The sequence below is a fragment of the Nomascus leucogenys genome, chromosome 17 (assembly GCF_006542625.1).
Source record: "Nomascus leucogenys isolate Asia chromosome 17, Asia_NLE_v1, whole genome shotgun sequence".
Classification (NCBI taxonomy): Eukaryota; Metazoa; Chordata; class Mammalia; order Primates; family Hylobatidae; genus Nomascus; species Nomascus leucogenys.
Genome location: NC_044397.1, coordinates 35,334,066 through 35,359,806, shown reverse-complemented (window position 1 = coordinate 35,359,806; position 25,741 = coordinate 35,334,066). Strand labels below are relative to the sequence as shown.

The 25,741-nt window shown below is 52.2% G+C and overlaps 1 protein-coding gene across 1 annotated transcript in view; it reads right to left on the bottom strand.

Annotated features, from left to right (window-relative positions):
- Positions 1 to 5,095: 5,095 nt before the first annotated feature.
- The window catches only part of ZAN (zonadhesin), a 62,024-nt gene continuing 41,378 nt past the window's right edge, over positions 5,096 to 25,741 (bottom strand). The window contains 15 exon segments of the mRNA XM_030797230.1: positions 5,096 to 5,121; positions 5,205 to 5,257; positions 5,369 to 5,471; positions 7,505 to 7,645; positions 8,568 to 8,706; positions 8,808 to 8,852; positions 8,854 to 9,007; positions 10,322 to 10,396; positions 10,655 to 10,837; positions 11,648 to 11,819; positions 13,261 to 13,390; positions 14,603 to 14,850; positions 16,606 to 16,750; positions 17,474 to 17,685; positions 23,358 to 23,662. Coding sequence (XP_030653090.1) covers positions 5,096 to 5,121; positions 5,205 to 5,257; positions 5,369 to 5,471; positions 7,505 to 7,645; positions 8,568 to 8,706; positions 8,808 to 8,852; positions 8,854 to 9,007; positions 10,322 to 10,396; positions 10,655 to 10,837; positions 11,648 to 11,819; positions 13,261 to 13,390; positions 14,603 to 14,850; positions 16,606 to 16,750; positions 17,474 to 17,685; positions 23,358 to 23,662 — 2,131 coding nt within the window.

Here is a 25,741-nt window from a genome sequence, read left to right as displayed (position 1 = left end):
GATGGGGGTGATGGACTAGATTTCTAAGGAGAGTGGGGCTGGGTAGGGAGGGCTTTGTGGCTGACCGAGAGGTGTCAGAGGTCTGGAGGCTGCAGGCCTGTAGGGGCTGGAACTTGGTTATCAGCCCCAGGGTGTGTTTGAGGTGGTGGGGTGGGGGCCGAGCGAGATGAATCATTTGCAGCTGCTTCTAACAGCTCCAGCTGGCTCTGCCAAGTGCCTGGGGCACCTCCGGGGTGGGGCTGTCCCCTCTCTCCCCTGTCCTGGTTCCTCAGTCCTGGCCACAGGCTGCTGCAGGAGGGAGGGCGGGAAGGCATTGAGCTCCCAGCCCTGCCCAACAGCCACTGGAGAGGGAGGCTGGGGCAGGAGCTGGAGCAGGGGGTCCGGTTGGATGGAGACAGATGGGGGCCAGATGTTGACAGCTAGGGTAGATTTAGAGGCAATGCAGGGAGAGTGTCTGCATTGGCTGTGGGGGAAGGGAAGAAGGGACCCCCCCCTACATGTGTACACAAGCTCACACTGGTGGCTGGGGCGAGGACAATTCTCCCATTCAAGATGCTGCCCAGGCAGGTTCTCCCAGCCTCTTGGAACGGGGAGAGGGAACCTCCTGTCTTCCCCCAACTTACCCCTCCAAAGTCCCCGCTTTCTTTCTTGCCATTTTCTGTGTCCTTTTCTCCAGGGATCTTTCTGGCCTTTCCCCGGACACCTGCAGGGGCAGGTCTTGACAAGGACCAGCCTGGCTTAGCCTGGTCCATTTATTTTTTTCTTTTTTTTTTTTTTTTGAGACAGGGTCTCGCTCTGTCGCTCAGGCTGGAGTGCAGTGGAATGATCATAGTTCACTGTAACCTTGAATTCCTGGGCTCAAGGGATCCTCCCACCTCAGCCTCCCGAGTAGCTGGGAATCCTCCAGGCGCACGCTACCTCGCCCAGCTGATTTTTTTTTTGTTTTTTGTAGAGACAGGTTGTGGGGGGGGTCTCACAATGTTGCCCAGGCTGACCTCAAACTCCTGGCCTCAAGCTATCCTCCCCTCTCAGCCTCCCAAGGCGCTAGGATTACAGGGGTGAGCCACCGCGCCCAACCCGCCTTTTCCATTTCTGCACTTGAGTCGCCCCCTGTTGACGTGTTTGGGTCAGTCCTGGACCCCCAGATCACAGCTTGGGCCCTTCCCGGTCCAGGGAGGCTTGTCCTCAATTTCCCACCTCTACAACCCTCTTCTGGAGTTCCTCAGGCTCTTCTCTGTCCCCTTTCCCTTGGTAACACATCACCCATGTTTTGTACCCCTGAGGAGGTGTGGGAGGGACTTGGGGGGGGGTCCATCCAGAGGATGTTGCCCAGGCCCACCCTCTTTCCCTGCCAACCAGACATCCAGGCTAGATAAGGTGTCCTAGAGAGCTGGTAGCTGGAGAAAGAAAGGTTAATGGGCATTGCAGAGGCACAGCAGAGGCCAAGAGTGAAGATCCAGTGTGGGGAGCTGGGGTCAGGGCAGGGGGCTGCAGAAGCCCCCTGAGGTCCAGCCCCAACAGCTCCAGGCTGCCCTGAGCCTTCCTGCCACATCCAGCTCCCCACCATGAATGCTCTTCCAGCTAGGGCAAGGGAGGGTTTCGCTGGGCAGGACCCTCCCTTCCCGGGGCCCTTTCCTTACCCATGTTGGGTGTTGCTTCCTTCCATGAAGGTGGCCTCAGGGCATGTCATCTCAGAGGATGAGCGCAGAGTATAACACATTTCTAGAACTCAGAATCCTCCCTGGTTGGTTGGTTGTTTCTTTAGAGACAGGGTCTCGTTCTGTTGCCCAGGCTGGAATGCAGTGGTGCAGTCATAGCTCACAGCAGCTTGGAACTCCTGGGCTCACACAATCCTCCTGCCTCAGTCACCCAATAATTTTTTACATTTTTGTAGAGACAGGGACTCGCTATGTTGCTCAAGCTGGTCTCCAACTCCTGACCTCAAGCAATTCTCCCTCCTCAGCCTCCCAAAGCACTGGGATTACAGGCGTGAGCCACCACACCCAGCCTATCCTCCCTGTTTTGACATCCCCAAACCCAAATCCTCTTTGGGGTCCTACATCCCGATCCTCCCCCATCTCAAATGGCAGCCTTCCATTCCTTCCAGTGGCACGATCTCAGCTTACTGCAAGCTCTGCCTCCTGGGTTCACGCCGTTCTCCTGCCTCAGCCTCCCGAGTAGCTGGGACTACAGGCGCACGCCGCCACACCCGCCTAATTTTTTTTGTATTTTTAGTAGAGATTTAACCATCATGTTAGCCAGGATGGTCTCAATCTCCTGACCTCATGATCCGCCCGTCTCGGCCTCCCAAAGTGCTGGGATTACAGGCGTGAGCCACCGTGCCTGGCCCTTTTTGTTTTGTTTTGTTTTAAGACAGAGTCTTGCTCTGTTGCCCAGGCTGGAGTGCAGTGATGCAATCTCGGCTCACTGCAACATGTTATCCAGGCTGGTCTCCAACTACTGACTTCAAAAGATCCGCCCGCCTTAGCCTCCCAAAGTGCTGGGATTACAGGTGTGAGCTACCACACCCAGCAAGCCTTCCTTTCCTTCTTAGAGCACAAGCAAGACGTCCCAGCCCCCACTCCCAAGCAAGGACCTGCCTGATGGGAGGCAGAGGCCCCAAGGGAGGGGGCGGGACGTTTGCACCTTGGCCTCAGGCTGGGGCGAGTGGGTCACTCCTACTAGGATAGAGGTCAGAATTCTTCAGCAACCCAGACCTCAGACCCCGCCCTCAGTAATCCCTAGCCCCTTTTGGAAAATGGAGGAATGCCGAGGGTGGGGGCCTCCCCAGAGGGTCACAGGCTGATTTGCTTTTTTGGAAAAAGCCACTTTTTTTAGCCAGGGAGTGGTGACATGCGCCTGTAGTCCTGGCTGCTTGAGAGGCTGAGGCTTGAGCCCAGGAATTCAAGCTCCCATCTCAGCCTCCTGAGTAGCTGGGAATCCTCCAGGCACACGCCACCATGCCCAGCTGATTTTTTATTCTTTGTAGAGACGGGGGGCCTCATAATGTTGCCCAGGTTGATCTCAAACTCCTGGCCTCAAGCAGTCCTCCCCTCTCAGCCTCCCAAGGCGCTGGGATTACACCACGCCCGACCTGCTTTTTCCATGTCTGCACCTCAGTCGCCCCCTGTTGTCGTGTTTGTGTCAGTGCTGGACTCCAAATGACAGCTTGGGCCCTTCCCAGCCCAGGGAGTCTTGTCCTCAATTTCTAACCTCTACAGCCCTCTTCTGGAGTCCCTCGGGCTCTTGAGTCCTCTGTCCCCTCTTCCCTTGGTGACACATCACCCATGTTTTGTTCCCTCGAGGAGGTGTGGGAAGGACTTTGGGGGGTGAACTATGATTGCGACACTGCACTCCAGCCTGGGTAACAGAGGAAGCACCTGTCTCTAAAGAAGGAAGGGAGGGACAGAGGCGAGAGAGAAAGAAAGAAAACAGAGAGGGAGGGAGGGAGGAAGGAAGGAAAGAAGGAAGGAAGGAAGGAAGGAAGGAAGGAAGGAAGGAAGGAAGGAAGGAAGGAAGGAAAAGAAGGAAGGAGGGAGTAAGAGGAAGAAAAGGAAGGGAAGGAGGAGGAAGGAGGAGGAAGGAAGGAAGGAAGAAGAAGGAAGGAAGGAAGGAGGAGGAAAGGAAGGAAGGAAGGAAGGAAGGAAGGAAGGAAGGAAAAGGAAAGGCAAGGTGGGCAGGCCACATTTGGCTGGGTAAGGTGGCTCACGTGTATTCCTAGTACTTTAGGAGGTGGAGGCAGGCTGAGCTCTTTGAGCCCAGGAGTTCAAGACCAGCCTAGGCAACATAGTGAGACCCTATCTCTTCTAAAAAATATCAAAATTAGCCAGGCGTAGTGGTGCATGCCTGTAGTCCCAGCTACTCAGGAGGCTGAGATGGGAGGATCGTTTGAGCCCCGGGGGTTAAGGCTGCAGTGAGCTATGACCGCATCACTACACTCTATCCTGGGCAACAGAGTGAGACCTTGTCTCTAAAAAAGAAAAAAGAAAAAAAAGCCACATTCCCCAACCTTAGTCCGTACTTGACATGTAAAATTTCTCAGAATCACCTTGGTGGGGAGCCAGAGGCCACGTCCTCTAAGCACTTGGATTCCTGGGGTGAAGTCTTCTCCTAAATCAGAAGCCGAGGGTCTGGGGCTGCATCCCACCCTCCATTCCCCTGCCCGCCCGGTTCCTTCTGCCCTCCCTGCTCCTTCTGTCTCCCTTAGTGATGTCAGCCTCGCCGGGACTGAATGGGCCACCCCCGTGTGGCTTTCTCTAAGGGACAACACCCTCACCTCAAACCTAGGTTCCTCTCCCCTCTAGACATTTTGCACAGAACCCAGCCCTACCTAGGCCTCCATGTGCCTCTCTCCCTCATTTTCCTCCCTCCAAGACCCAACTTCCTCCACCATAATCATGTGCACATTCACATCTCAAAAATACATAATTTTGGGCCAGGCATGGTGGCTCATGCCTATAATCCCAGCACTTTGGGAGGCCAAGTCGGGCAGATCACTTGAGGTCAGGAGTTCGAGACCAGCTTGGCCAACATGGCGAAACCTCGTCTCTACTAAAAATACAAAAATTAGCCAGGCAAGGTGGTGTGTACTTGTAATCCCATCCACTCAGGAGGCTGAGGCAGGAGAATCACTTGAACCCAGGAGGCGGAGGTTGCAGTGAACAGAGATCACACCACTATACTCCAGCCTGGGAGACAGAGCGAGACTCCGTCTCAACAAAAAACCGAAACAAAAATAAATAATTTTGGCCAGACACCATGGCTCATGCCTGTAATCGCAGTGCTCTGGAAGGCCAAGGCGGGAGGATTGCTGGAGGCTAGGAGTTTGAGACCAGCCTGGGCTACATAGTGAGACCCGCCCCCATCTCTACAAAAACAAAAATGTTAAAATTTAGCCTTCATGGTGACGCATGCCTGCAGTCCCAGCTACCCAGGAGGCTGAGGCAGGAGGCCCGGAAGGTTGAGGCTGCAGTGAGCTGTGATCGTGCCACTGCACTCCAGCCTGGCGACAGAGCAAGACCCAGTCTTAAATAAATAAATAAATACATAAATTTATTTAATCTTCTTGTCTGAAGACAACTCAAAACTGAGCAACTTAACAGGCACAGTCCAGAACAGTATCTGAGGAGAAAGCAAGAAAACCGTGTGTGAGAGGAGACTCAACTCTAGGCCCCGAGGTTCTGGGCTGTGGGGTTGGTTCTCACCTGTGTCCACCAGCCTGGCCAGTCTGTCTCCCTCCTGGCTCTGTGTTTTCTCTCTAGAAGGCATGGGGGAATAGACATAGGTCCCTGAGTGGCCCTTTACGGGCCCAGCCGCTCCCCCATTTGCACACCCCACCCGCCCTTCCTCTCTCCTTCCCAGGACTCACCTCTTCCTCCTCGTTCTATAAATGTACTCTCTGGTCATGGCCAGTACTACGACCACCACAGGCACCAGCAGTCCCAGTAGGACGGCCACCAGGTTAGATGCCTCTGGGTGCAGGAAGAGACATTAGGTCGAACATGAGACGGGAAGGGTCGGGACTGAGGGCTACTCCCTTTTGGGGATTGCTTGCTGCCCCAGGGGACCTCATCTCTCTAAATCTCTAGGTGTGTCTGCTTCTCCCTCCAGGAGGTTCTCACCTCCAGGGACTCCAAGGTCTTAATGCCCCCCCAACCCCCGCAATGTTTTCTGTTTCCCATAAGCCTTTTTAGACAGGGTCTGGCTCTGTTGCTCAGGCTGGAATGCAGTGGCGCGATCATAGCTGTCTGCAGCCTTGAATTCCTGGGCTCAAGCAATCCTCCCGCCTCAGCCTGCTTTCCAAGTAGCTGGGACTATGGGCACGTGCCACCACACCCAGTTAATTTTCATGATTTTTTGTAGAGATGGGGTCTTGCTATGTTACCAGGCTGGTCTTGAACTCCTGGGCTCAAGCGATCCTCCCGCCTCGGCCTCCCAAAGTCCTGGAATTACTGGCATGAACCACCACGCCTGCCCTCCCTTAAGCCTATTTAGGTGGGGAGCTGTTCCTCATAGGTCCCCTAGAGTCCAGGTGTCATCTCAGCCAGCATTTCTCAAAGAGTAGCCCTAGAGTCACTTCCATAGTTTCCTGGGCCCTTGTTGAAAATGCAGATTCTGGTTGGGTGCGGAGGCTCACGCCTGTAATCCCAGCACTTTGGGAGGCCAAGGTGGGAAGATCACCTGAGGTCAGGAGTTCCAGACCAGCCTGGCCAACACGGTGAAACCCCATCTCTACTAAAAATACAAAATTAGCCGGGCGTGGTGGCCAGCGCCTGTAATCCCAGCTACTCAGCAGGCTGAGACAGGAGAATCACTTGAACCCTGGAGGCAGAGGTTGCAGTGAGCCGAGATCATGCCACTGCACTCCAGCACTCCAGCCTGGGCAACAGAGCAAGACTCTGTCTCAAAAAAAAAAAAAAAAAAAAAGGCAGATTCCTGGGCCCACTCCATACCTACCGAATCTGATCTTTCAGGGTGTGTCCTGGAATAGACATGTACACAAGTTACCCCCTCTTCAATCTTAGGCAAGATAAAGCTGGAGAACCGCTGGCCCAGAGGCCCATGGGAATTATAGTTTGGGATAGGGAAGGACAGTGAAAGGTGCTGGAAAGGCACAGAAGGACACAGGAGGAGGAAGCAGCAGGGGTGAGAGATACAGGTCACAGGAGTGGGGAGCTGGGCTTTAGAGAGAAGATTCCACAGTATATAGGTAGGAGATGGGCACAGGAACTAGTTTTTTTTTTTTTTTTTTTTTTGAGATGGAGTCTTGCTCTGTCGCCTAGGCTGGAGCGCAGTAGCGTGATCTTAGCTCACTGCAACCTCTGCCTCCCGGGTTCAAGCAGGTCTCGTGCCTCAGCCTCGAGTAGCTGGGATTACAGCTGTGCACTACCATACCCAGATAATGTTTTTTTATTTTTTTATTTTTTTTAGATGGAGTCTCGCTCTGTCGCCCAGGCTGGAGTGCAGTGGCTTGATCTTGGCTCACTGCAACCTCTGCCTCCTAGGTTCAAGTGATTCTCCTGCCTCAGCCTCCCGAGTAGCTGGGACTACAGGCGCACACCACCACACCCGGCTAACTTTTTGTATTTTTAGTAGAGATGGGGTTTCACTGTGTTAGCCAGAATGGTCCCCATCTCCTGACCTCGTGATCCACCCGCCTCGGCCTCCCAAAGTGCTGGGATTACAGGTGTGAGCCACTGCACCTGGCCAGGACTGGTTTTTTGAGGATGCTTGTCCTGCTAATTTCTAGGGATTATATTATAATTCCTACTGTAATAATGTATGTAATATATAAATATATAATTAATATACAACATATATTAATATATTAATAATATATTATCCATTATATCTACACATTGATATTATGTTTATAATATATAATATCTATAACATAATATAATACATATCATTCTATATGTGAATATAATACATATAGAATCATTCTGTGGTTGTCGGCCAGGAAGAGGCTGTGAGGGTACAGGGCCTTGGATGATGCCCTCACCTGGCTTTCTGGGAGGTGGCACATCTCGAGGCTCCATACAGAGGTCTCCCCCATAACCAAGTTCACACTCACAGGTGAAGGTGGCTCCCTGCTCCTGACACTGCCCGTCATTCTGACAGGGGTTCCGCAGACACAGGCTTTCTGCAAGGACAGAGAGGGTTGTGGGAGGGGGGCCCTGGGAGGACACTCCCAGCTCAGGGGAGGTCTGGCTGGGGGCTGGGACGCCAGGGGAGAAAGCAGCGGCTGCCAGAGACTGGCCAGGGGTCAGCCAGCCTGGCTCCCAACCCTGCCTCACTAGCCCTGGGCTTTGGGGAAACTTCCTTCCTTCGAAACTCTTTCATCTCTTCCTTCCTCTCTTCCTCTCTTCCTCCCTTCCTCCCTCCCTCCTTCTCTCCTTCCCTCCTTCTCCCCTCCTCTACTCTCCCCTCCCCTCCCTCTCTTCCTTCCCTCTCCTCCCCTCCTCCCTTCTCTTCTCTTCTTTTTTGAGACAGGATCTCACTCTGTCACCCAGGCTGGAGTGCAGTGTCACAATTATAGTTCACTGTAGCCTCAATTTCTTGGGCTCAAGTGATCTTCCCACCTCAGCTTCCCAAGTAGCTGAGACTACAGGAGTGCACCACCACACCCACTTCTTTTTTTCTTTAATTTTTAGTAGAGACGATGTCTCCCTATATTGCCCAGGCTGATCTTGAACTCCTGAGCTCAAAGCAATTCTCCCACCTCACCTTCGAAAATGCTGTGATTACAGGCATGGGTCACCCACGCCTGGCAGGAAACTGCTTAACCTCTCTGAACTCCATGTTTGTTACGTATAAATTAGCAGTGTTGTGCTAACCACCAGGGCTGAAGGAGATCATGGGAAGGAACATTAGGGAAGGATTCGGCAAGTTGTGGATGCTTAGAGAATGGGAGATCTTTGTCCTTTGTCCCTCCCTACAAAGGCAGGGACAGACATCCTGAAATCAATGTGGAAGAGTCCTGAGGACAAGGAGGAGACGATCCTTGGTCCATGGATGCCCCAGGGCATGGGGCAGCTTGGAACCGGGCAGGAGTGCAGGTTCACCTGGAAAGCAGCCTCAGGTGTGGTTCTCCAGGGTGCAGACCTCCCTCTCTCTGCAGCTGAAGGGCTCGCACAGCAGGATCCGTGAGCTGGCGCAGGCGCACCGCTGAGAGCAGTCCTCAGTCACAAAGCTGCTGCCCAGCTAGAAAGGGGAAGGGCCAGGAGGAGACGTTCCGGTTCCATCCCTGGTCTGGCTCTCCTTGGCACCTCTGCTCCCCAGGGCCTCCCGCTGCCAGCCCGGACCTGGTAGTAGATGCCATTGCTGGTGCAGCCACGGTCAGCCAGGGGGAGGCTCTGGGTGCCGCTGTAGGCATAGCCTGGGATGCTGGCGCAGCCTTCCACACAGGGGCCCTCGCAGTCCCCGGGGTCCGCCAGGTTGGCACAGGACGCTGGGCAGGGTGTCATACAGCTCTGATACATGGTACCTGCTGGACACTCCATGGCTGCGGGGACAGTCATGGTCAGAAGCTGGCTGGGGCTGGGCAGGCCAAACAGGGACAAGGTAGCCCGATAAAACTCAGAGTAGGCTAGGCACAGTGGCTCACACCTGTAGTCCCAGCACTTTGGGAGGATGAGGCAGGTGGATCACCTGAGGTCGGAGTTCAAGACCAGCCTGGCCAACATGGTGAAACCCTGTCTCTGCTAAAAATACGAAAATGAGCCGGGCGTGGTGGCAGGCACCCATAATCCCAGCTACTCGGGAGGCTGAGACAAGAGAATCATTTGAACCTAGGAGGAGGAGGTTGCAGTGGGCCAAGATCCCACCACTGCACTCCAGCCTGGGCAACAAAGAGCGAAACTCTGTCTCAAACAACAACAACAAAAACAAAAACACTCAGAATTGCTTATAGGCAGGAAGCCAGAATGCGTTGCAGCTTCATCTAGGGTCTTTTTTTTATTTTTTATCTTTTTAATTTTTTTTTTAGAGATGGAGTCACTCTGTTGCCCAGGCTGGAGTGCCCATGCTGGTGTGATCATGGCTTACTGCAGCCTCCAACTCCTGGGTTCCAGTGATCCTCCCACCTCAGCCTCTCTGGTGACTGGAGCTACAGGCATGCACCACCACACCCAGCTAATTTGTTAAAAATTTTATAGAGATGGGGTCTCACTGGTTCCCCAGGCTGGTCTCAAACTCTTGGCTTCAATTGATCCTCCTGCCTCAGCCTCCCAAAGTGGTGGGACTACAGGTATGAGCCACCATGTCCAGCCTGTCTAGTCTTTTCCTTTTTTAATTTCTTTCTTTCTTTCTTTCTTTTGAGATAGGATGTTGCTCTGTTGCCCAGGCTGGAGTGTGGTGGTGCGGTCATGGTTCACTGCAGCCTGGCTGGAACTCCTGGGCTCAAGCCATCCTCCAGCCTCAGCCTCCCAAAGCACTGGGATTACAGGTGTGAGCCACTATGCCCAGCCCATCCAGGGTCTGCAACATTAGAGCATTTGAAGGAACTGGTTGAGCGAAGGTGGACCTTGGCAGGAAGGAGCAGGATGCGGGATGGGGTTGGGAGGCTCCCAGGTAGGGGCAGAGAAGGAGCCAGGCTGCCAGTTGTGCCGACTTGGACTTGGGACTAAGACAGAAATTTGAGGGATGCTGGGACTAAGACAGAAAGCCCGAGATGAGGCAATGGTGGGAAAAGCGTTCAGCAGAAGTGGATGGCAGAGGGGTCAGGGTCGGCACGGGGAGGGGCAACGCCTCACCACAGAGGGTATGGTCCCGCCAGCCAGCCAGGGCAGCACCCGCCTCCTGGCAGAGGATGGCGTACCCGCTGAGGACCTGGCAACGCAGCTCCTCTTGCTCTCTTGGGTCCTGAGCAGAGCACAGGTCCATCATGCAGTGCCTGGTGCAGAGAGGGGGCAGGAAGGGCACAGTCAGAGTTTGGGGAGGAGAGGAGACCCACCCCTGCAGAAGAGAGCCTGGAACCCCAAACAGAAAGACATCAGTTGGTGTCCAGGGAGGGTCACAAGGAAATTAGGCCACAGGGAGAACAGAGGAGTGAACCACACAGAGCTTGGGTCAGGAAGCGGGCAGGAGGCCCCAGGGAAAGACCAGAGCAGGCACCTGGGCCTTTCTCGAAAGTCCTGGGCCCAAGACTCACTCCTGGAAGGGCTCTGGGGCCACCGTCTGGTGACAGGCAGCAAAGGGGCCCTGGGGGTCTGCCAGCGCCCTACAGGCTTGGGTGCTGTTGCTCGCCAGCTGCTCCGGGCTACATTCGGACACGTGGAGGCCCGCGCGGAGGCCCAGCTCTGCCCCTTGTCCCTCCTCCTCCGCTGGTATAGCCCTGCAGTAGAGACAGCCACGGGGTCAGGTGAGGCCCCAAGGAAGGTGAAGTGGGGGAAGAAGAAGAACTGATTAGCCAGGCGTGGTGGCTGCCTGGAGTCCCAGCTACCCAGAAGGCTGAGGCAAGAGGATGACTTGAGCCCAGGAGGTGGAAGCTGCAGTGAGCCAAGATCACGCCACTGCACTCCAGCCTGGGTAACAGAGCAAGACCCAGTCTCTAAAAAATATATTTTAAAAAAAGAAATAAGAACGACTGGGGCTGGGTGTGGTGGCGCATGCCTGTAGTCCCAGCTACTTGGGAGGCTGAGGCACGAGAATCACTTGAAACTGGGAGGCAGAGGTTGCAGTGAGCTGAGATAACGCCACTGCACTCCAGCCTGGGTGACAGAGGAAGAAGAAGAAGGAAAAGAAGGAGGAGGAGGAGGAGGAGAAGAAGAAGGAGGAGGAAGAGAAGAAGAAGGAGGAGGAAGAGAAGAAGAAGGAGGAGGAAGAGAAGAAGAAGGAGGAGGAAGAGAAGGAGGAGGAGGAGGAAGAGAAGGAGGAGGAGGAGGAGGAGGAGGAGGAAGAGAAGGAAGAAGGAAAAAGAACTGGGAAGGCAGGCTGAAGGCAGGGTGGGGGCACAGAGAGAGATTTCCATTGAGCGGCAGCCCCCAGAGTCAGATGAGAGGGAATGACGGAATTGGGAGGATCCAGGCCTCTCTGCACCCTCTCCCTGGAGTTTCATCCTCTCCTGAGGACAGGAGGGCTAGTGGCCACCGTGCACAGACACTGTTGTTCACCTCCCCAGCCTCATCCCTTCCAGGCCATGCACCTGGGGAAGCGGAGGAGTGCATCCTCGGTCTTCACCTCCCAGCTGTTGCCAAAGGTGTTGAGGTTCTGGGTCAGGGCGCCACTGGGCAGCATCATGTCATTCTTGCGGTTCTTGTCGTAGTTTCCGCACAGGCCACGCACGAGCCCCTCGTACATGCTGGGTAGGGAGATCACTGCAGGAGGAAGGGGGCCCCCAGAAGTGAGACTCCTCACTATTTTTGGTTTTTTTAAGACAGAGTCTTGCTCTGTTGCCCAGGCTGGAGTGCAGTGGTGTTATCTTGGCTCACTGCAACCTCTGCCTCCCAGTTTCAAGCTATTCTTATGCCTCAGCCTCCCGAGTAGCTGGGATTACAGGCATGCACCACCATGCCTGGCTAATTTTTGTATTTTTAGTAAAGACAGTGTTTCACCATGTTGGTCAAACTGGTCTAGAACTCCTGACCTCAAATGATCTGCCCGCCTCGGCCTCTCAGTGTGCTGGGATTACAGGCATGAGCCACCGCGCCTAGCCCTCACTCTTTTTTTTTTTTTTTTTTTTGAGATGGAGTCTCGCTCCGTCGCCTAGGCTAGAGTGCAGTGGCGCAATCTCCACTCACTGCAAGCTCCTCCTCCCAGGTTCACTCCATTCTCCTGCCTCAGCCTCCTGAGTAGCTGGGACTACAGGTGCCCGCCAACACGCCTAGCTAATTTTTTGTATTTTTAGTACAGACAGGGTCTCACCGTGTTAGCCAGGATAGTCTCGATCTCCTGACCTCGTGATCTGCCTGCCTCAGCCTCCCAAAGTGCTGAGATTACAGGCGTGAGCCACTGCGCCTGGCCTTAATTAACTTTTTTTTAAAGCAGGGTCTTGCTCTGTTGCCCAGTCTGGAGTACAGTGGCTCAGTCATGGCTCACTGCAGCCTCCAACTTCTGGGCTCAAGCGATCCTCTCTCCTCGGCCTTTCCAGTAGCTGGGACTACAGGTGTGCACCACCACATCCAGCTAATTTTTTATTTTTATTTTTTGTAGAGATGGGATCTTGCTATGTTGCCCAGGCTGGTCTTGAATGCCTGGCCTCACGTGATCCTCCCATCTCAGCCTCTCCAGTTCCAGAAGCTGGGATTACAGGCATGCACCATCACACCTGTCTCATTTAAAAATTTTTTTTTTTTGAGATGGAGTTTTGCTCTTGTCACCCAGGCTGGAGTGCAGTGGCACGATCTCAGCTCACTGCAACCTCTGCCTCCCACGTTCAAGCGATTCTGCTGCCTCAGCCTCCCAAGTAGCTGGGATTACAGGCGTGAGCCACTGCGCATGGCCTTTAAAATTTTTTTTGTAGAGACGGGGGTCTTACTATGTTCCCCAGGCTGGTCTTGAGCTTCTGACCTCAAGCAATCCTCCCGCCTCAGCTTCCCAGAGCGCTGGGATTACCGGCCGGTGCCACAGCGCCCAGCAAAGACTCTGCCCTCTGCTCTCCACCTAGTCTCACCGCACCTCCTCCTGGTCCTCCTCTGGAGCTGGGTGCCCCACTACCGGGCCGAGTCTGCTCACCAGGATTTGCCTGTCTTAAACAGTATTTTCCCTCCCACTTCCCAGAAATGGCCCTTTTGCTCTTCTTTCCTCTCTCTCCAGTACCTGCATTTTTCCTTCCACCGAAGCTGACGACCAGCTCAAAGTCGGTGACCAGGTAGAGCCGTTGGCCCCGCAGGGTGACCCGCAGGTGCTCATTCGGCCTGTAGGGGATGGCCATCTTCTGGTTGTTGACCTAAAGAGGGAAGACAGGAGCCACAGAGAGGGCTGAATCCTCCTGACCTGCTGCCATTTCCTGGCTGGGCTTTGCTTCTCCCAGTCATCTCCATACGTCTCCGTGCAGACAGTGGAATAAGATACCCCAATGGGCTTTGCTATTCACGTGGCAGAAGCCTCTGTGAAGTCCGCCCCCTTCCCAGCCCAAGTCCTTCCTTGCAAAAAATTGGCACAGTGAGGCCGGGCACAGTGGCTCATGCCTGTAATCCCAGCACTTTGGGAGGCAGAGTCGGGTGGATCACTTGAGGTCAGGAGTTCCAGACCAGCCTGGCCAACATGGGGAAACCACGTCTCTACTAAAAATACAAAAATTAGCTGGACATGGTGGCGCACGCCTGTAATCCCAGCACTTTGGGAGGCCGAGTCGGGCGGATCACTTGAGGTCAGGAGTTCCAGACCAGCCTGGCTAACATAGGGAAACCGTGTCTCTACTAAAAATACAAAAATTAGCCAGGCATGGTGGTGCACACCTGCAGTCCCAGCTACTAGGGAGGTTGAGGCAGGAGAATCACTTGAACCTGGGAGGTGGAGGTTGCAGTGAGCCAGGATGGTGCCACTGCAATCCAGCCTGGGTGACAGAGCGAGACTCTGTCTCAAAAAATAAAAATACATCGGTGTAGTGGATGCCATTGGTTCTTCAGCCCAGGATTGACCTTCACACACCTCATGCTCTGTCCTCCTCCTCCTCCTCTCTTCCTCTTGTCTCTTGCCAGCCTCTGCTGCCTCCCCACATGAAGTGAGCTTGTTGCTGAATTTGTTTTTGGTTTTGAGACAGTTTCTGTCACCCAGGCTAAAGTGCAGTGGCAAGATCTTGGCTCACTGCAGCCTCAAACTCCTGGGATCAAGTGATCCTCCAGCCTAAGCCTGCCCAATAGCTGGAACTACAGGTGTGTGCCCCCATATCCAGCTCATTTTAAATTTTTTGCAGAGATGTGGGGTCTTGCTATGTTGCCCAGGCTGGTCTTGAACTCCTGGGCTCAAGTGATCCTCCTGTCTTAGCCTCCTGAGTAGCTGAGATTACAGGCGTGAACCATTGCATCCTGCTGACTCTGATTTTACAACCAGCCCACCCCTGCCACAAACATCCCAGGAAACAGGGATCCCTGACTCCAGGTGGCCTACCTGGTCCAGCTGCCTCCCCACACCCACCAGGCCCTGGCCCAGCTCTTACCACAAGCTCCAGACCAGCTTGGAGCTGCACTTTATAGCCATAGACGGTGGTAATCACTTCCTGCAAGAAGATGGAGCTCCTGGGAGGATCCATCTTGTTGCGTCCTTCCACGAGGAGGGGCTCCACCCCCTCAGGCAGTACATCCACAGTCTTGATCAGAACATACGTCATGCGGCCTTGGAAGCGGTAGCTGAAGCCATCAAATGTGAGGTAACGGGGGTCCCCATAGACTAAGCATTGTTCAGACTCTGCCAAGAAGTCAAACAGTGAGAAGGGGCTGGGCGCAGTGACTCACGCCTGTAATCCCAGGACTTTGGGAGGCCAAGGCAGGTGGATGACCTGAGGTCAGGAGTTTGAGACCAGCCTGGCCAACATGGCGAAACCCCGTCTCTACTAAAAATACAAAAATTAGCCAGGTGTGGTGGTGCATGCCTGTAATCCCAGCTACTTGGTAGGCTGAGGCAAGAGAATTGCTTGAACCCGGGAGGTGGAGGTTGCAGTGAGCGCCGAGATCGCGCCACTGCACTCCAGCCTGGGCAACAGAGTAAGACACCATCTCAAAAAAGCAAAAAACAAAACAAAAGACTGAGAAGGGACCCTGCCCACGTGTAACGGTCCCCAGAGTCCCTCCCCCACAGTGACATCCCCTGTGGCCACCCTCTTAGGCTCAGGCTCCCTGGATCCTTTCTTTTCTCTTTTTTATTTTCTTTTTCTTTTTTTGAGACAGGGTCTTATTCTGTCACCCAGACTGGAGTGCAAGTGGCACAATCATAGCTCACTGCAGCCTCCAACTTCTGGCCTCAAGCGATCCTCCTGCCTCAGCCTCCTGAGTAGCTGGGACTTCAGGTGCACACCATCACCCCTAGCTAACTTTTTTCTTTTTTTAGAAATGGGGACCACACTACATTGCCCAGGCTGGTCTTGAACTCCTGGCCTCAGGAAATCCTCCCACCTCGGCCTCCCACAGTCCAAAGTGCTGAGATTACGGGCGTAAGCCACCAAGCCTGGTACCTAGACTTTTTTTTTTTCAATACCTACTGACATTCAATTAGAGGCCGTTAATTATTATTTTTTTTTTTTATTTTTTTGAGACAGGGTCTCACTCTGTGTCCCAGGCTGGAGTGCAGTGGTGCAATCATAGCTCACTGCAGCCTCAAACTCCTGAGCTCAAGCAATTCTCCTGCCTCAGTCTCCTGAGTAGCTGGGACTACAGGCACAAGCCACTACACCTAATGTTTTAAAATTTTAAAATTTTTTGTAGGGACAGGGTCTTCCTATATTGGCCAGGCTGGTGTTAAATTCCTGGGCTAAAGTGACTTTTCCACCTCTGCCTCCCAAGTACTGGGATTACAGGCATGAACCACCATGCCCAGCCTCCCTGGATCCTTGATCTTCAATTTTCTCTCTCTCCTGGCCTGATTAAAAACCTTAGAGGGGCCGGGCACAGTGGCTCATGCCTGTAATCTCAACACTTTAGGAGGCCGAGGCAGGAGGAACACTTGAGCCCATGAGTTCAAGCCCATCCTGGGCAACATAGCAAGACCCCATCTCTAGAAAAAAAATAGCAAAATTGGCTGGGTGTGGTGGTCCATGCCTGTAGTCCCAGTTACTTGGGAGGCTGAGATGTGAGGATCACATGATTCCAGGCATTTGAGGTTGCAGTGAGCTATATTACGGTGCCAGTGCACTCCAGCCTGGGCAACAGAGCAAGACCCTGTCTCAAAAAACAAACAAACAAGAAAACGAAAATCTTGGAGGATCTCCTTGACCAGTCCCCTCTTTTGGCCCTACAGGTGGAGGGTCCCAGAGGGGATCAGGACCTGGCACATGGCCACAGAGTTAGCAAGAGCTAAACTGGAGGCCAGGCCTCCTGATCCAGTCGCCCACCCCAACCCCTGACTATGCTGGGGTTCAGGCTAAGCCCCTTCCCACCCTGCCTCTTCCTCCACCTCAGCCCTGGCCCCAAGTGCGCCCCCTCCAACCTCCCTAGTCGCTCCCCTTACTGTCTGAGACACAATTGCTTTTGCTGTTGTCGGAACTGAGCTGGCAGTGGGACCCAGAGGGGCATCGGAAGTCCCCACACTGAATGGCTCCTCCTGTGCAGACACACTTCTCCGTGCAACCACTGGAGACCCAGCTCTTGCCCAGCTGTAGAAGTCACAGGAAGAGAAAGAGAGTGAGGAGGGGGCTGGGTGCGGTGGCTCATGCCTGTAATCCCAGCACTTTGGGAGGCCGAGACGGGTGGATCACCTGAGGTCAGGAGTTTGTGACGAGCCTGGCCAACATGGTGAAACCTCGTCTCTACTAAAAATACGAAAATTAGCAGGGCGTGGTGACGCTTGCCTGTAATCCCAGCTACACAGGAGACTGAGGCAGGAGAATCGCTTGAACCCAGGAGGCAGAGATTGCAGTGAGCAGAGATCATGCCACTGCACTCCAGCCTGCTGGATAATAGAGGGAGGCTCCGTCTCAAAAAAAAAAGGCACTGTGTTTGTGCTTGATGTCTTACATATGTTGTGCAGGAGGTACTACTGAACCCATTTTATAGATGAGGAAACAGAGATAACAGAGGTCATCTGACTCATCAGTGGCACCATCAGGATTCAATCCTAGGTTAGCCTGAAATGAGGCCATGGTCTTTCCACTATACCATGCCATGTGCTGCTTGTTTGGATTCCTCAGATCCAAAACCCAAACCATGCGCCATCAGCCCAGACCTGGCTGGAGATCAATATGCCACTCACACCAGCCTTCACACCCCTGGGCCAGCTGTAAAGTCACAGGTATCCCAGGCTGAGAGAGGCAGAGAAAAGGAGAAAGCACCGCCCTCAAGCTGTGTTGCCTCCAGTCCCGTTTCCCATGCCCACTCACAGGGATGGAGCCACCGTGGGCATCCTTGCAGCCACACTGACTTCTGGGGACACACTTGTCTTCACTCAGCACATAGCCGGGCTGACAAATGCAGCCCTCTGCGCAGGCAGAGGGGACTTTGGTGCCCTCACACCGGCCATCCAGGTCCCAGCAGGAGGGTGAGCAGGAGGGAAGGCAGTTGGTGTAGCTGCTGTAGGCAGGGCATTCCAGAGCTGTGGGTGAAGGAGACAGTGGGTCAGTGGAGAGGGTCACAGGGGGCCAAGGTGGGCAGAGGCTGTACAAACCAGGCTATGGGTGGATGACCAACAAGGCTTGGGGAGCTTTTTTTGTCCTTTTGTTATTCATTCAGCAAACATTTACTGAGTATGGGTTGTGTGCCAGGCTTTGGGGGAAAGAAACGAAAAAGCAGCTGGGCATGGTGGCTCACGCCTGTAATCCCAGCACTTTGGGAGGCCGAGGTGGGTGGATCACAAAGTCAGGAGATTGAGATCATCTTGGCCATCATGGTGAAACCCTGTCTCTACTAAAAATACAACAATTAGCTGGACTTGGTGGTGGGCGCCTGTAGTCCCAGCTACTCAGGAGGCTAAGGCAGGAGAATCGCTTGAACCTGGGAGGCAGAGGTTGCAGTGAGCCAAGATCACACCACTGCACTCCAGCCTGGGCAACAGAGTGAGACTCTGTCTCAAAAAAAAAAAAAAGGAACAAGAATGGCTCTCCCAAGTCAGCGTGAAGGACAGTGGTCAAACAGCAACTGCAGCAGGACCTTGAAATGCATGATCAGTAGGTGTGTTGACAGGCAAGAGCATACAACGCATGATGGAGGCACAGAGCAGGGAGGTATTAATTCTCTTGGGGGAGTTAAAGAAAGGCCTTTAAGCAAAAATAGTGTGAACAAATGGGAATGCATACCATGTTCATGGATAAGAAGGTTCAACAACATGGTGATGTTAGTTCTGTCTCAGTGAATGTACACATTTAATGTAATCTCAATAAAATATACCAAAAATAGGCCAGGAGCGGTGGCTGGTGCCTGTAATCCCAGCACTTTGGGAGGCCGAGGTGGGCGGATCACGAGGTCAGCAGATCGAAACCATCTTGGCTAACTTGGTGAAACCCCGTTTCTACTAAAAATACAAAACATTAGCCAAGCACAGTGGCAGGTGCCTGTAGTCCCAGCTACTCGGGAGGCTGAGACAGGAGAATGGCGTGAACCTGGGAGGCGGAGCTTGCAGTGAGCCGAGATCGCGCCACTGCACTCCAGCCTGGGCGACAGAGCGAGACTCCGTCTCAAAAACCGAAAAAAAAAATATATATATATATATTTTTTGCGGGGGCAGGTGGGGACAGAGTCTCTCTCTGACGCCCAGGAGCGATTTTGGCTCACTGCAGCCTCTGCCTCCCTGGTTCCAGGGATTCTCCTACTTCAGCCTCCCGGGTAGCTGGGATTACAGGCATGTGCCACCATGCCTGGCTAATTTTTGTATTTTTAGTAGAGATGGGGTTTCACCATGTTGGCCAGGCTGGTCTCAAACTCCTGACCTCAGGTGATCCTCCCACCTTGGCCTCCCAAAGTGCTAGGATTACAGGAGTGAGCCACCACACCCAGCCACCAAAAGTATTTTATATGTGTGTGTGCTTTTAATAGGACAAGATGATTTCAAAGTTGAGCTGAAGACATAAGCAAACCAGAAAAGCCAGGAACTCCCTAAAAAAAAAAGAGCCATCAGTAGTGAATGTCTCTCCGTAAGTCAATGTTTATTTTATTTTATTTTATTTATTCATTTATTTATTTTTTCGAGATGGAATTTCGCTCTTTTCACCCCAGCTGGAATGCAATGGCACGATCTCAGCTCACTGCAACCTCCACCTCCCAGGTTCAAGTGATTCTCCTGCCTCAGCCTCCTGAGTAGCTGGGATTACAGGCACATATCACCACGCCCTGTTGGCCAGGCTGGTCTCGAACTCCTGACCTCAGGTGATCCGCCCACCTCGGCCTCCCACAGTGCTGGGATTACAGGCGTAAGCCACTGCACCCAGCCCAAAGCTCATTTTAAATTTTCAGTGATTACGACTTTGTGTTACTGCCACATGCAAATACAGATGGACCGACAGAACAGAGGAGAAAGCTCAGATATGGATCCAAATGTATATGGGAATTTAGTATATGATAAATGTGGTATCTCAGTCCCTGGGCAAAGACAGACTAGTCATTTAATAATGTTGGAACAGCTGGCTAGCCTTCTGGAGAAAAACAAAAACAAAGTTGATTCATACCTCATTTTACACATCAGGATAAATCCTCATGGGTCAAAAACTTAGACATACACCAAAAAAAAAAAAACCCCACTTAAATATAAAAAAATGAAACCATAAAAGTTCTAGAGCAGGCCGGACACGGTGGCTCACACCTGTAACCCCAGCACTTGGGGAGGACGAGGCAGGCAGATCACTTGAGGCCAGGAGTTTGAGACCAGCCTGGCCAACATGGTGAAACCCCATCTCTACTAAAAATACAAAAAAATTAGCCAGGCGTGGTCGTGGGCACCTGTAATCCCAGCTACTCGGAAGGCTGAGGCAGGAGAATTGCTTGAACCCAGGGGGCAGAGGTTGCAGTGATCCGGGATTGTGCCACTGCAGCCTGGGCCACAGAGCGAGACTCTGTCTCAAACAAACAAAATTTCTAGAGCAAAGAATCAGCAAAATCTTTTGTAGCTTCTGTGGGGCTAGCATTTATAGCTATTGCTCAAGATGCAGAAGACATAAAACAAGATTAATATATTTGACCCCATAAACATTTTTGTCCTGCATGGCCAAAAAAAAAAAAAAGTCAAAAGATGAAAACAAAAAGGACTGGAAAACTTTGTGTAACTCAGAGCACTAATAAAGGTCTACTTTCCATAATAGATAAAGGACTTCCATGAAATAGTTCAATGAAGACCAACGACTCAGTGGAAAAATGGTGACTGGATAAGAGCAGATAGTTTACAAAAAGGGAAATTCAAAGGGTTCCTAAGTATATGAAAAAATGTCCCGTCTCACTCATAATAAAAACTCAAATTAAGACTTGTTATTTTTCATATCCGGGCGCAGTGGCTCATGCCTGTAATCCTAGCACTTTGGGAGGCTTGAAGCAGGTGGATCACCTGAGGTGAGGAGTTCAAGACCAGCCTGGCCAATATGGTGAAACCCCATCTCTAGTAAAAATACAAAAATTAGCTGGGCGTGGTGGCACACGCCAGTAATCCCAGCTACTCGGAGGCAGGAGAATCACTGGAACCTGGGAGGCAGAGGCTGCAGTGAGCCGAGATCATGCACTCCAGCCTGAGCTACAAAGTGAGACTCAAAAAAAAAAAGTATAGCAATGTCAAATAAAAACTCAGGCTTATAGCTTCTTTCCAAAAAAAAAATCAGAGGATCTGGTCACACTGGACCCACGGTGATGCCCAGCAGCTGTGGGGCAGCTGAGCAGCGGCCTCCTTATGCACGGGACCTGTGTGCAGCTTTCACCCTGACCCTTCGGCCAGCTCAGGCTGCTGTGCTCATGTTGCCTCCACTGGCCCTGAGAAGCTCTGCAGCGCCCCCTGCACCTCTGCTTTGCTCCTGGAACGTGAGAGTGCTTTAAAGCAAAATAAACCTTCTTGGCCAGGCGCAGTGGCTCACGCCTGTAATCCCAGCACTTTGGGAGGCCAAGGCAGGCAGATCACGAGGTCAAGAGATCGAGACCATCCTGGCCAACATGGTGAAACCCTGTCTCTACTAAAAATACAAAAATTAGCTGGGCGTGATGGTGCGTGCCTGCAGTCCCAGCTACTTGGGAGGCTGAGGCAGGAGAATCGCTTGAACCCAGAAGGTGGAAGTTGCAGTGAGCCAAGGTCACACCACTGCACTCCAGCCTGGTGACAGAGCGAGACTCTGTCTCAAAAAATATATATAAAATAAAAATAAAATAAAATAAACCTCCTTAAGGAACACTGGCAAAAAAAGACGTTTTTCAATTCTCAGATTGGCAAAACTCCAAAAGCACAGAGCATATAGTTTTCTTGTCTTTTGTTTTTTAAATTTTTTTGTAGAGATGCAGGGCTCTCACTATATTGCCCAGGTTGGTCTCAAACTCCTGGCCTCAAGCAATCCTCCCTTCTTGGACTCCCAAAGTGCTTGGATTACGGGTGTAAGTCACTGCACCCAGCCAAGAATATAAATTTGAATTTGTTTATATAAGCATAAATAAGTGGTCTTGGGAAAAATACTGAGACATGAACCAGGCCCATGGGGTGAGAGTGGTAGGGAGACCGTACACTGGTATCTTTTTTTGTTTTTTGGGGAGTTTTTTTTTTTTCTGAGATAGAGTCTCGCTCTGTCACCCAGACTTGAGTGCAGTGATGCAGTCATGGCTCACTGCAGCCTCAACCTCCTGGGCTCAAGTGATCCTCCCACCTCAGCCCCCCAAGTAGCTGGGACCACAGGCATGCACCACCATACCCAGCCAGTAGGTAATTTTTTGTAGAGATTGGGTCTCACTATGTTGCCCAGGCTGGTCTTGAACTCCTGGGTTCAAGCAATCCACCCACCTCAGCCTCCCAAATTGCTAAGATTACAGGCATGAGCCACCACACCCAACCTACTGGGTATCTTTTAATACTTAAAAGTATTTTCAAATTTTTAATACTTTATACGTTTTTGAATCCTGCAAATGTGTTACGTATTAAAACAACTCTATTGAATTCCTGTTTTAAATTGTAAAAGGTTCTGGCATTATATAGTAGTGATAGTTGCACAACTTTATCAAGATACTAAAAGACAATTTTTTTTTTTTTGAGATGGAGTGTCACTCTTGTTGTCCAGGCTGGAGTGCAACAGAGCGATCTTGGCTCACTACAACCTCCGCCTCCTGGGTTCAAGCAATTCTCCTGCCTCAGCCTCCCGAGTAGTTGGGATTACAGGCGCCCACCACCACTCCTGGCTAATTTTTTGTATTTTTAGTAGAGACGGGGTTTCACCATGTTGGCCAGGGTGGTCTCTAACTCCTGACCTCAGGTGATCCACCTGCCTTGGCCTCCCAAGCTGCTGGGATTACAGGCATGAGCCACCATGCTCGGCTAAAAGACACTTTTAAAAGGGTGAATAGTATGCTATGGGAATAATCTCAATAATTTTGTTTTTTTAAGTAAAATGCTATAGAAGTTTGCCCAGTTGTCTGCTAGGAGGAAAGAAGAAAGGTTTCTGACCAGCCTGGCCAATATGGTGAAACCCCGTCTCTATTAAAATCACAAAAATTAACCGGGTGTGGTGGCACACGCCTGTAGTCCCAGCTACTTGGGAGGCTGAGGTAGGAGAATGACTTGAACCCAGGAGGCGGAGGTTGCAGTGAGGTGAGATCATGCCATTGCACTCCAGCCTGGGTGACAGAATGAGACCCTGTATCAAATTTTTTTTTTTGATATGGAGTTTTGCTCCTTTTTGCCCAGGCTGGAGTGCAATCGCACAATCTCGAGTCACTGGGACCTCTGCCTCCTAGGTTCAAGCTATTCTTCTGCTTCAGCCTCCCAAGTAGCTGGGATTACAGGCATGTGCCACCACGCCCGGCTAATTTTGTATTTTTAGTAGAATGGGGTTTCACCATGTTGGCCAGGCTGGTCTCAAACTCCTGACCTCACGTGATCCACCCACCTTGGCCTCCCGAAGTGCTGGGATTATAGGCGTGAGCCACCACACCCAGCAAAAAAAATTTTATATAAATAAATAATTAAAAAGTAGTCCTTGTCAAAGAAACAATGAGGGCTGAGTTAGGAACAAACAGGAAGGAGAGTGAGGGAGCTCTCAGGGAAGCAGAGAGGGAAACGGGGTTTGGGAGGGGTTTGGGGTGACAGCAGGGCACACTCACGGCAGAAGCTGCTGTTTCTCCAGAGCGGGGGCTTGAGCCCCTGGCTCTGGCAGGTGGCCCCAAAGGCTTGCAGAGCCTGGCAGAAGGCCTGGTGGAGACCTCCGAACTCACAGAGGGTGTTTGCACAGTCCACCAGGAAGGGCATGAGGTCTATGCGGGAGGCGCCCTGGGCCCACACCGGAGCCCGGAGCGCTGTCTGGCATTTTTCCCGCGCCCTGCGGAGGTCGGCTGCCCTGCAGTTTCCACTCGGGTTCTCCTGCTGTTCCGCTGGAATCTGCTGCTCATCTACCCGGAGACTCTGACAACTGGGAAGGGAAAAGAATCAGCCTAGGGACAGCTGTCCCCCTACTATGACACAAATTTTTTTTCTTTAGGGGGCGTCTTGCTCTGTCACCCAGGCTGGAGTGCAATGCAACAGTCTCAGCTCACTGCAACCTCTGCCTTCCCTCCCGTGTTCAAGCGATTCTCCTGCCTCAGCCTCCCGAGTTGCTGGGACTACAGTCACCCGCCACTACGCCCGAACAATTTTTTTTTTTTTTTTTTTTGAGACAGAGTCTCACTGTGTCGCCCAGGCTGGAGTTCAGTGGTGCGATCTTGGCTCACTGAAACCTCTACGTCTCAGGTTAAAGTGATTCTCCTGCCTTAGCCTTCCAAGTAGCTGGGATTACAGGCACCTGCCACCATGCCCGGCTAGTTTTTTTATTTTTAATAGAGACGAGGTTTCACCATGTTGGCAAGGGTGGTCTTGAACTCCTGGCCTCAAGTGATCCACCCACCTCGGCCTCGCAAAGTGCTGAGATATCAGGCCTAAGCCACCACGCCTGGCCCTATGACAATGATCTGGTGCTCCCAAATGACCCAGAGAGACCTCTCAGGGACTCCCCACCCTCCTAACCCCTCTGGTATTCACAGGGAAGCTGGTCTGAGCTCTGGCCAATCTTCCATCGGCCTCCTCTTCTCCCAGATTTCCTTTTTTGCTTCCCAATCTGTCGCCCAGTCTGGAGTGCAGTGGCGTGATCAAGGCTCACTGCAACTTCAATCTCCCAGGCCCAAGGGATCGCCCCACCTCAGCCTTGTGAGTAGCTGGGACTAACCACACCTGGTTATTTTTCTTTCTTTCTTTTCTTTTCTTTTCTTTTTTTTTTTTTCTGTAGAGATGAGGTCTTGCTATGTTGCCCAGGCTGGTCTCAAACTCCTAGGCTCAAGCAATCCTCCCACATTGGCCTCACAAAGTGTTGGGATTAGAGGTGTGAGCCACTGCACCCGGCTATTTTTAAACTTTTTAAGACAGCGTCTTGCTCTGTCGTCCAGGCTGGAGTTCAGTGATGCAATCATAGCTCACTGCAGCCTTCAAATCTCAGACTCAACCAATCTTCCTGCTGAAGCCTCCCGAATAGCTGGGACTACCGGCATGTGCCACCATGGCTGGCTAATTTTTGTTTTTAATTTTTTGTAGAGACAGGGTCTTGCTGTGTTGCCTAGGCTGGTCTCAAACTCCCGGCCTCAAGTGATCCTCCAGTCTTGGGCTCCCAAAGTGCTGGAATTACAGGCATGAGCCTCTGCTCCTGCTCCTCCTCCAAGGTTTCTAAGCGAGGAAAGGAAGACTTTCACATTTCCTCAAGTGGGTTCTAGCAGCCTTGAGATGGATCAATGACACACATCGCCCCAGAATGCCCAGAAGTCAACGCCCTCAAATCACACACACAAAGCAACATTCTGGCCTGTAATCCCAGCACTTTGGGAGGCCGAGGCGGGAGGATCATTTGAGCCCAGGAGTTTGAGACCAGCGTGGGCAAACGTGGCAAGACCCTGTCTCTAAAAAAATTTAAAAATTGAAGAAGAAGAAAAAAGGAACATTCTGGTCTTCCTGCCCCAGGTGTGCCCTACAGTCTGGCTCCCTAGCTCATGTTGCTATGAAAAGCTGGAGGGGTGGCCAGGCATAGTGGCTCATGCCTGTAATCCTAGCACTTTGGGAGGCTGAGTGGGGAGCATCACTTGAGGTCAGGAGTTCAAAGCCAGCCTGGCCAACATGGTGAAACTCCATCTCTACCTAAAATACACAAATTAGCCGGGGGTGGGGCGTGGTGGCGTGCACCTGTAATCCCAGCTACTCGGGAGGTGGAGGCACAAGAATTGCTTGAACCCCGGAAGCAGAGGTTGCAGTGAGCCAAGATTGCACCACTGCACTCCAGCCTGGGTGACAGAGCAAAACTCCATCTCAAAAAGAAAAAGAAAAAAAGAAAAACTAGAGGGGCCAGGCACAGTGGCTCATGATTACCCAGCACTTCGGGAGGCCACATCGCCTGAGGTCAGGAGCTCAAGACCAGCCAGGCCAATATGGTGAAACCCCGTCTCTACTAAAAACTACAAAAAGTAGCCAGGCA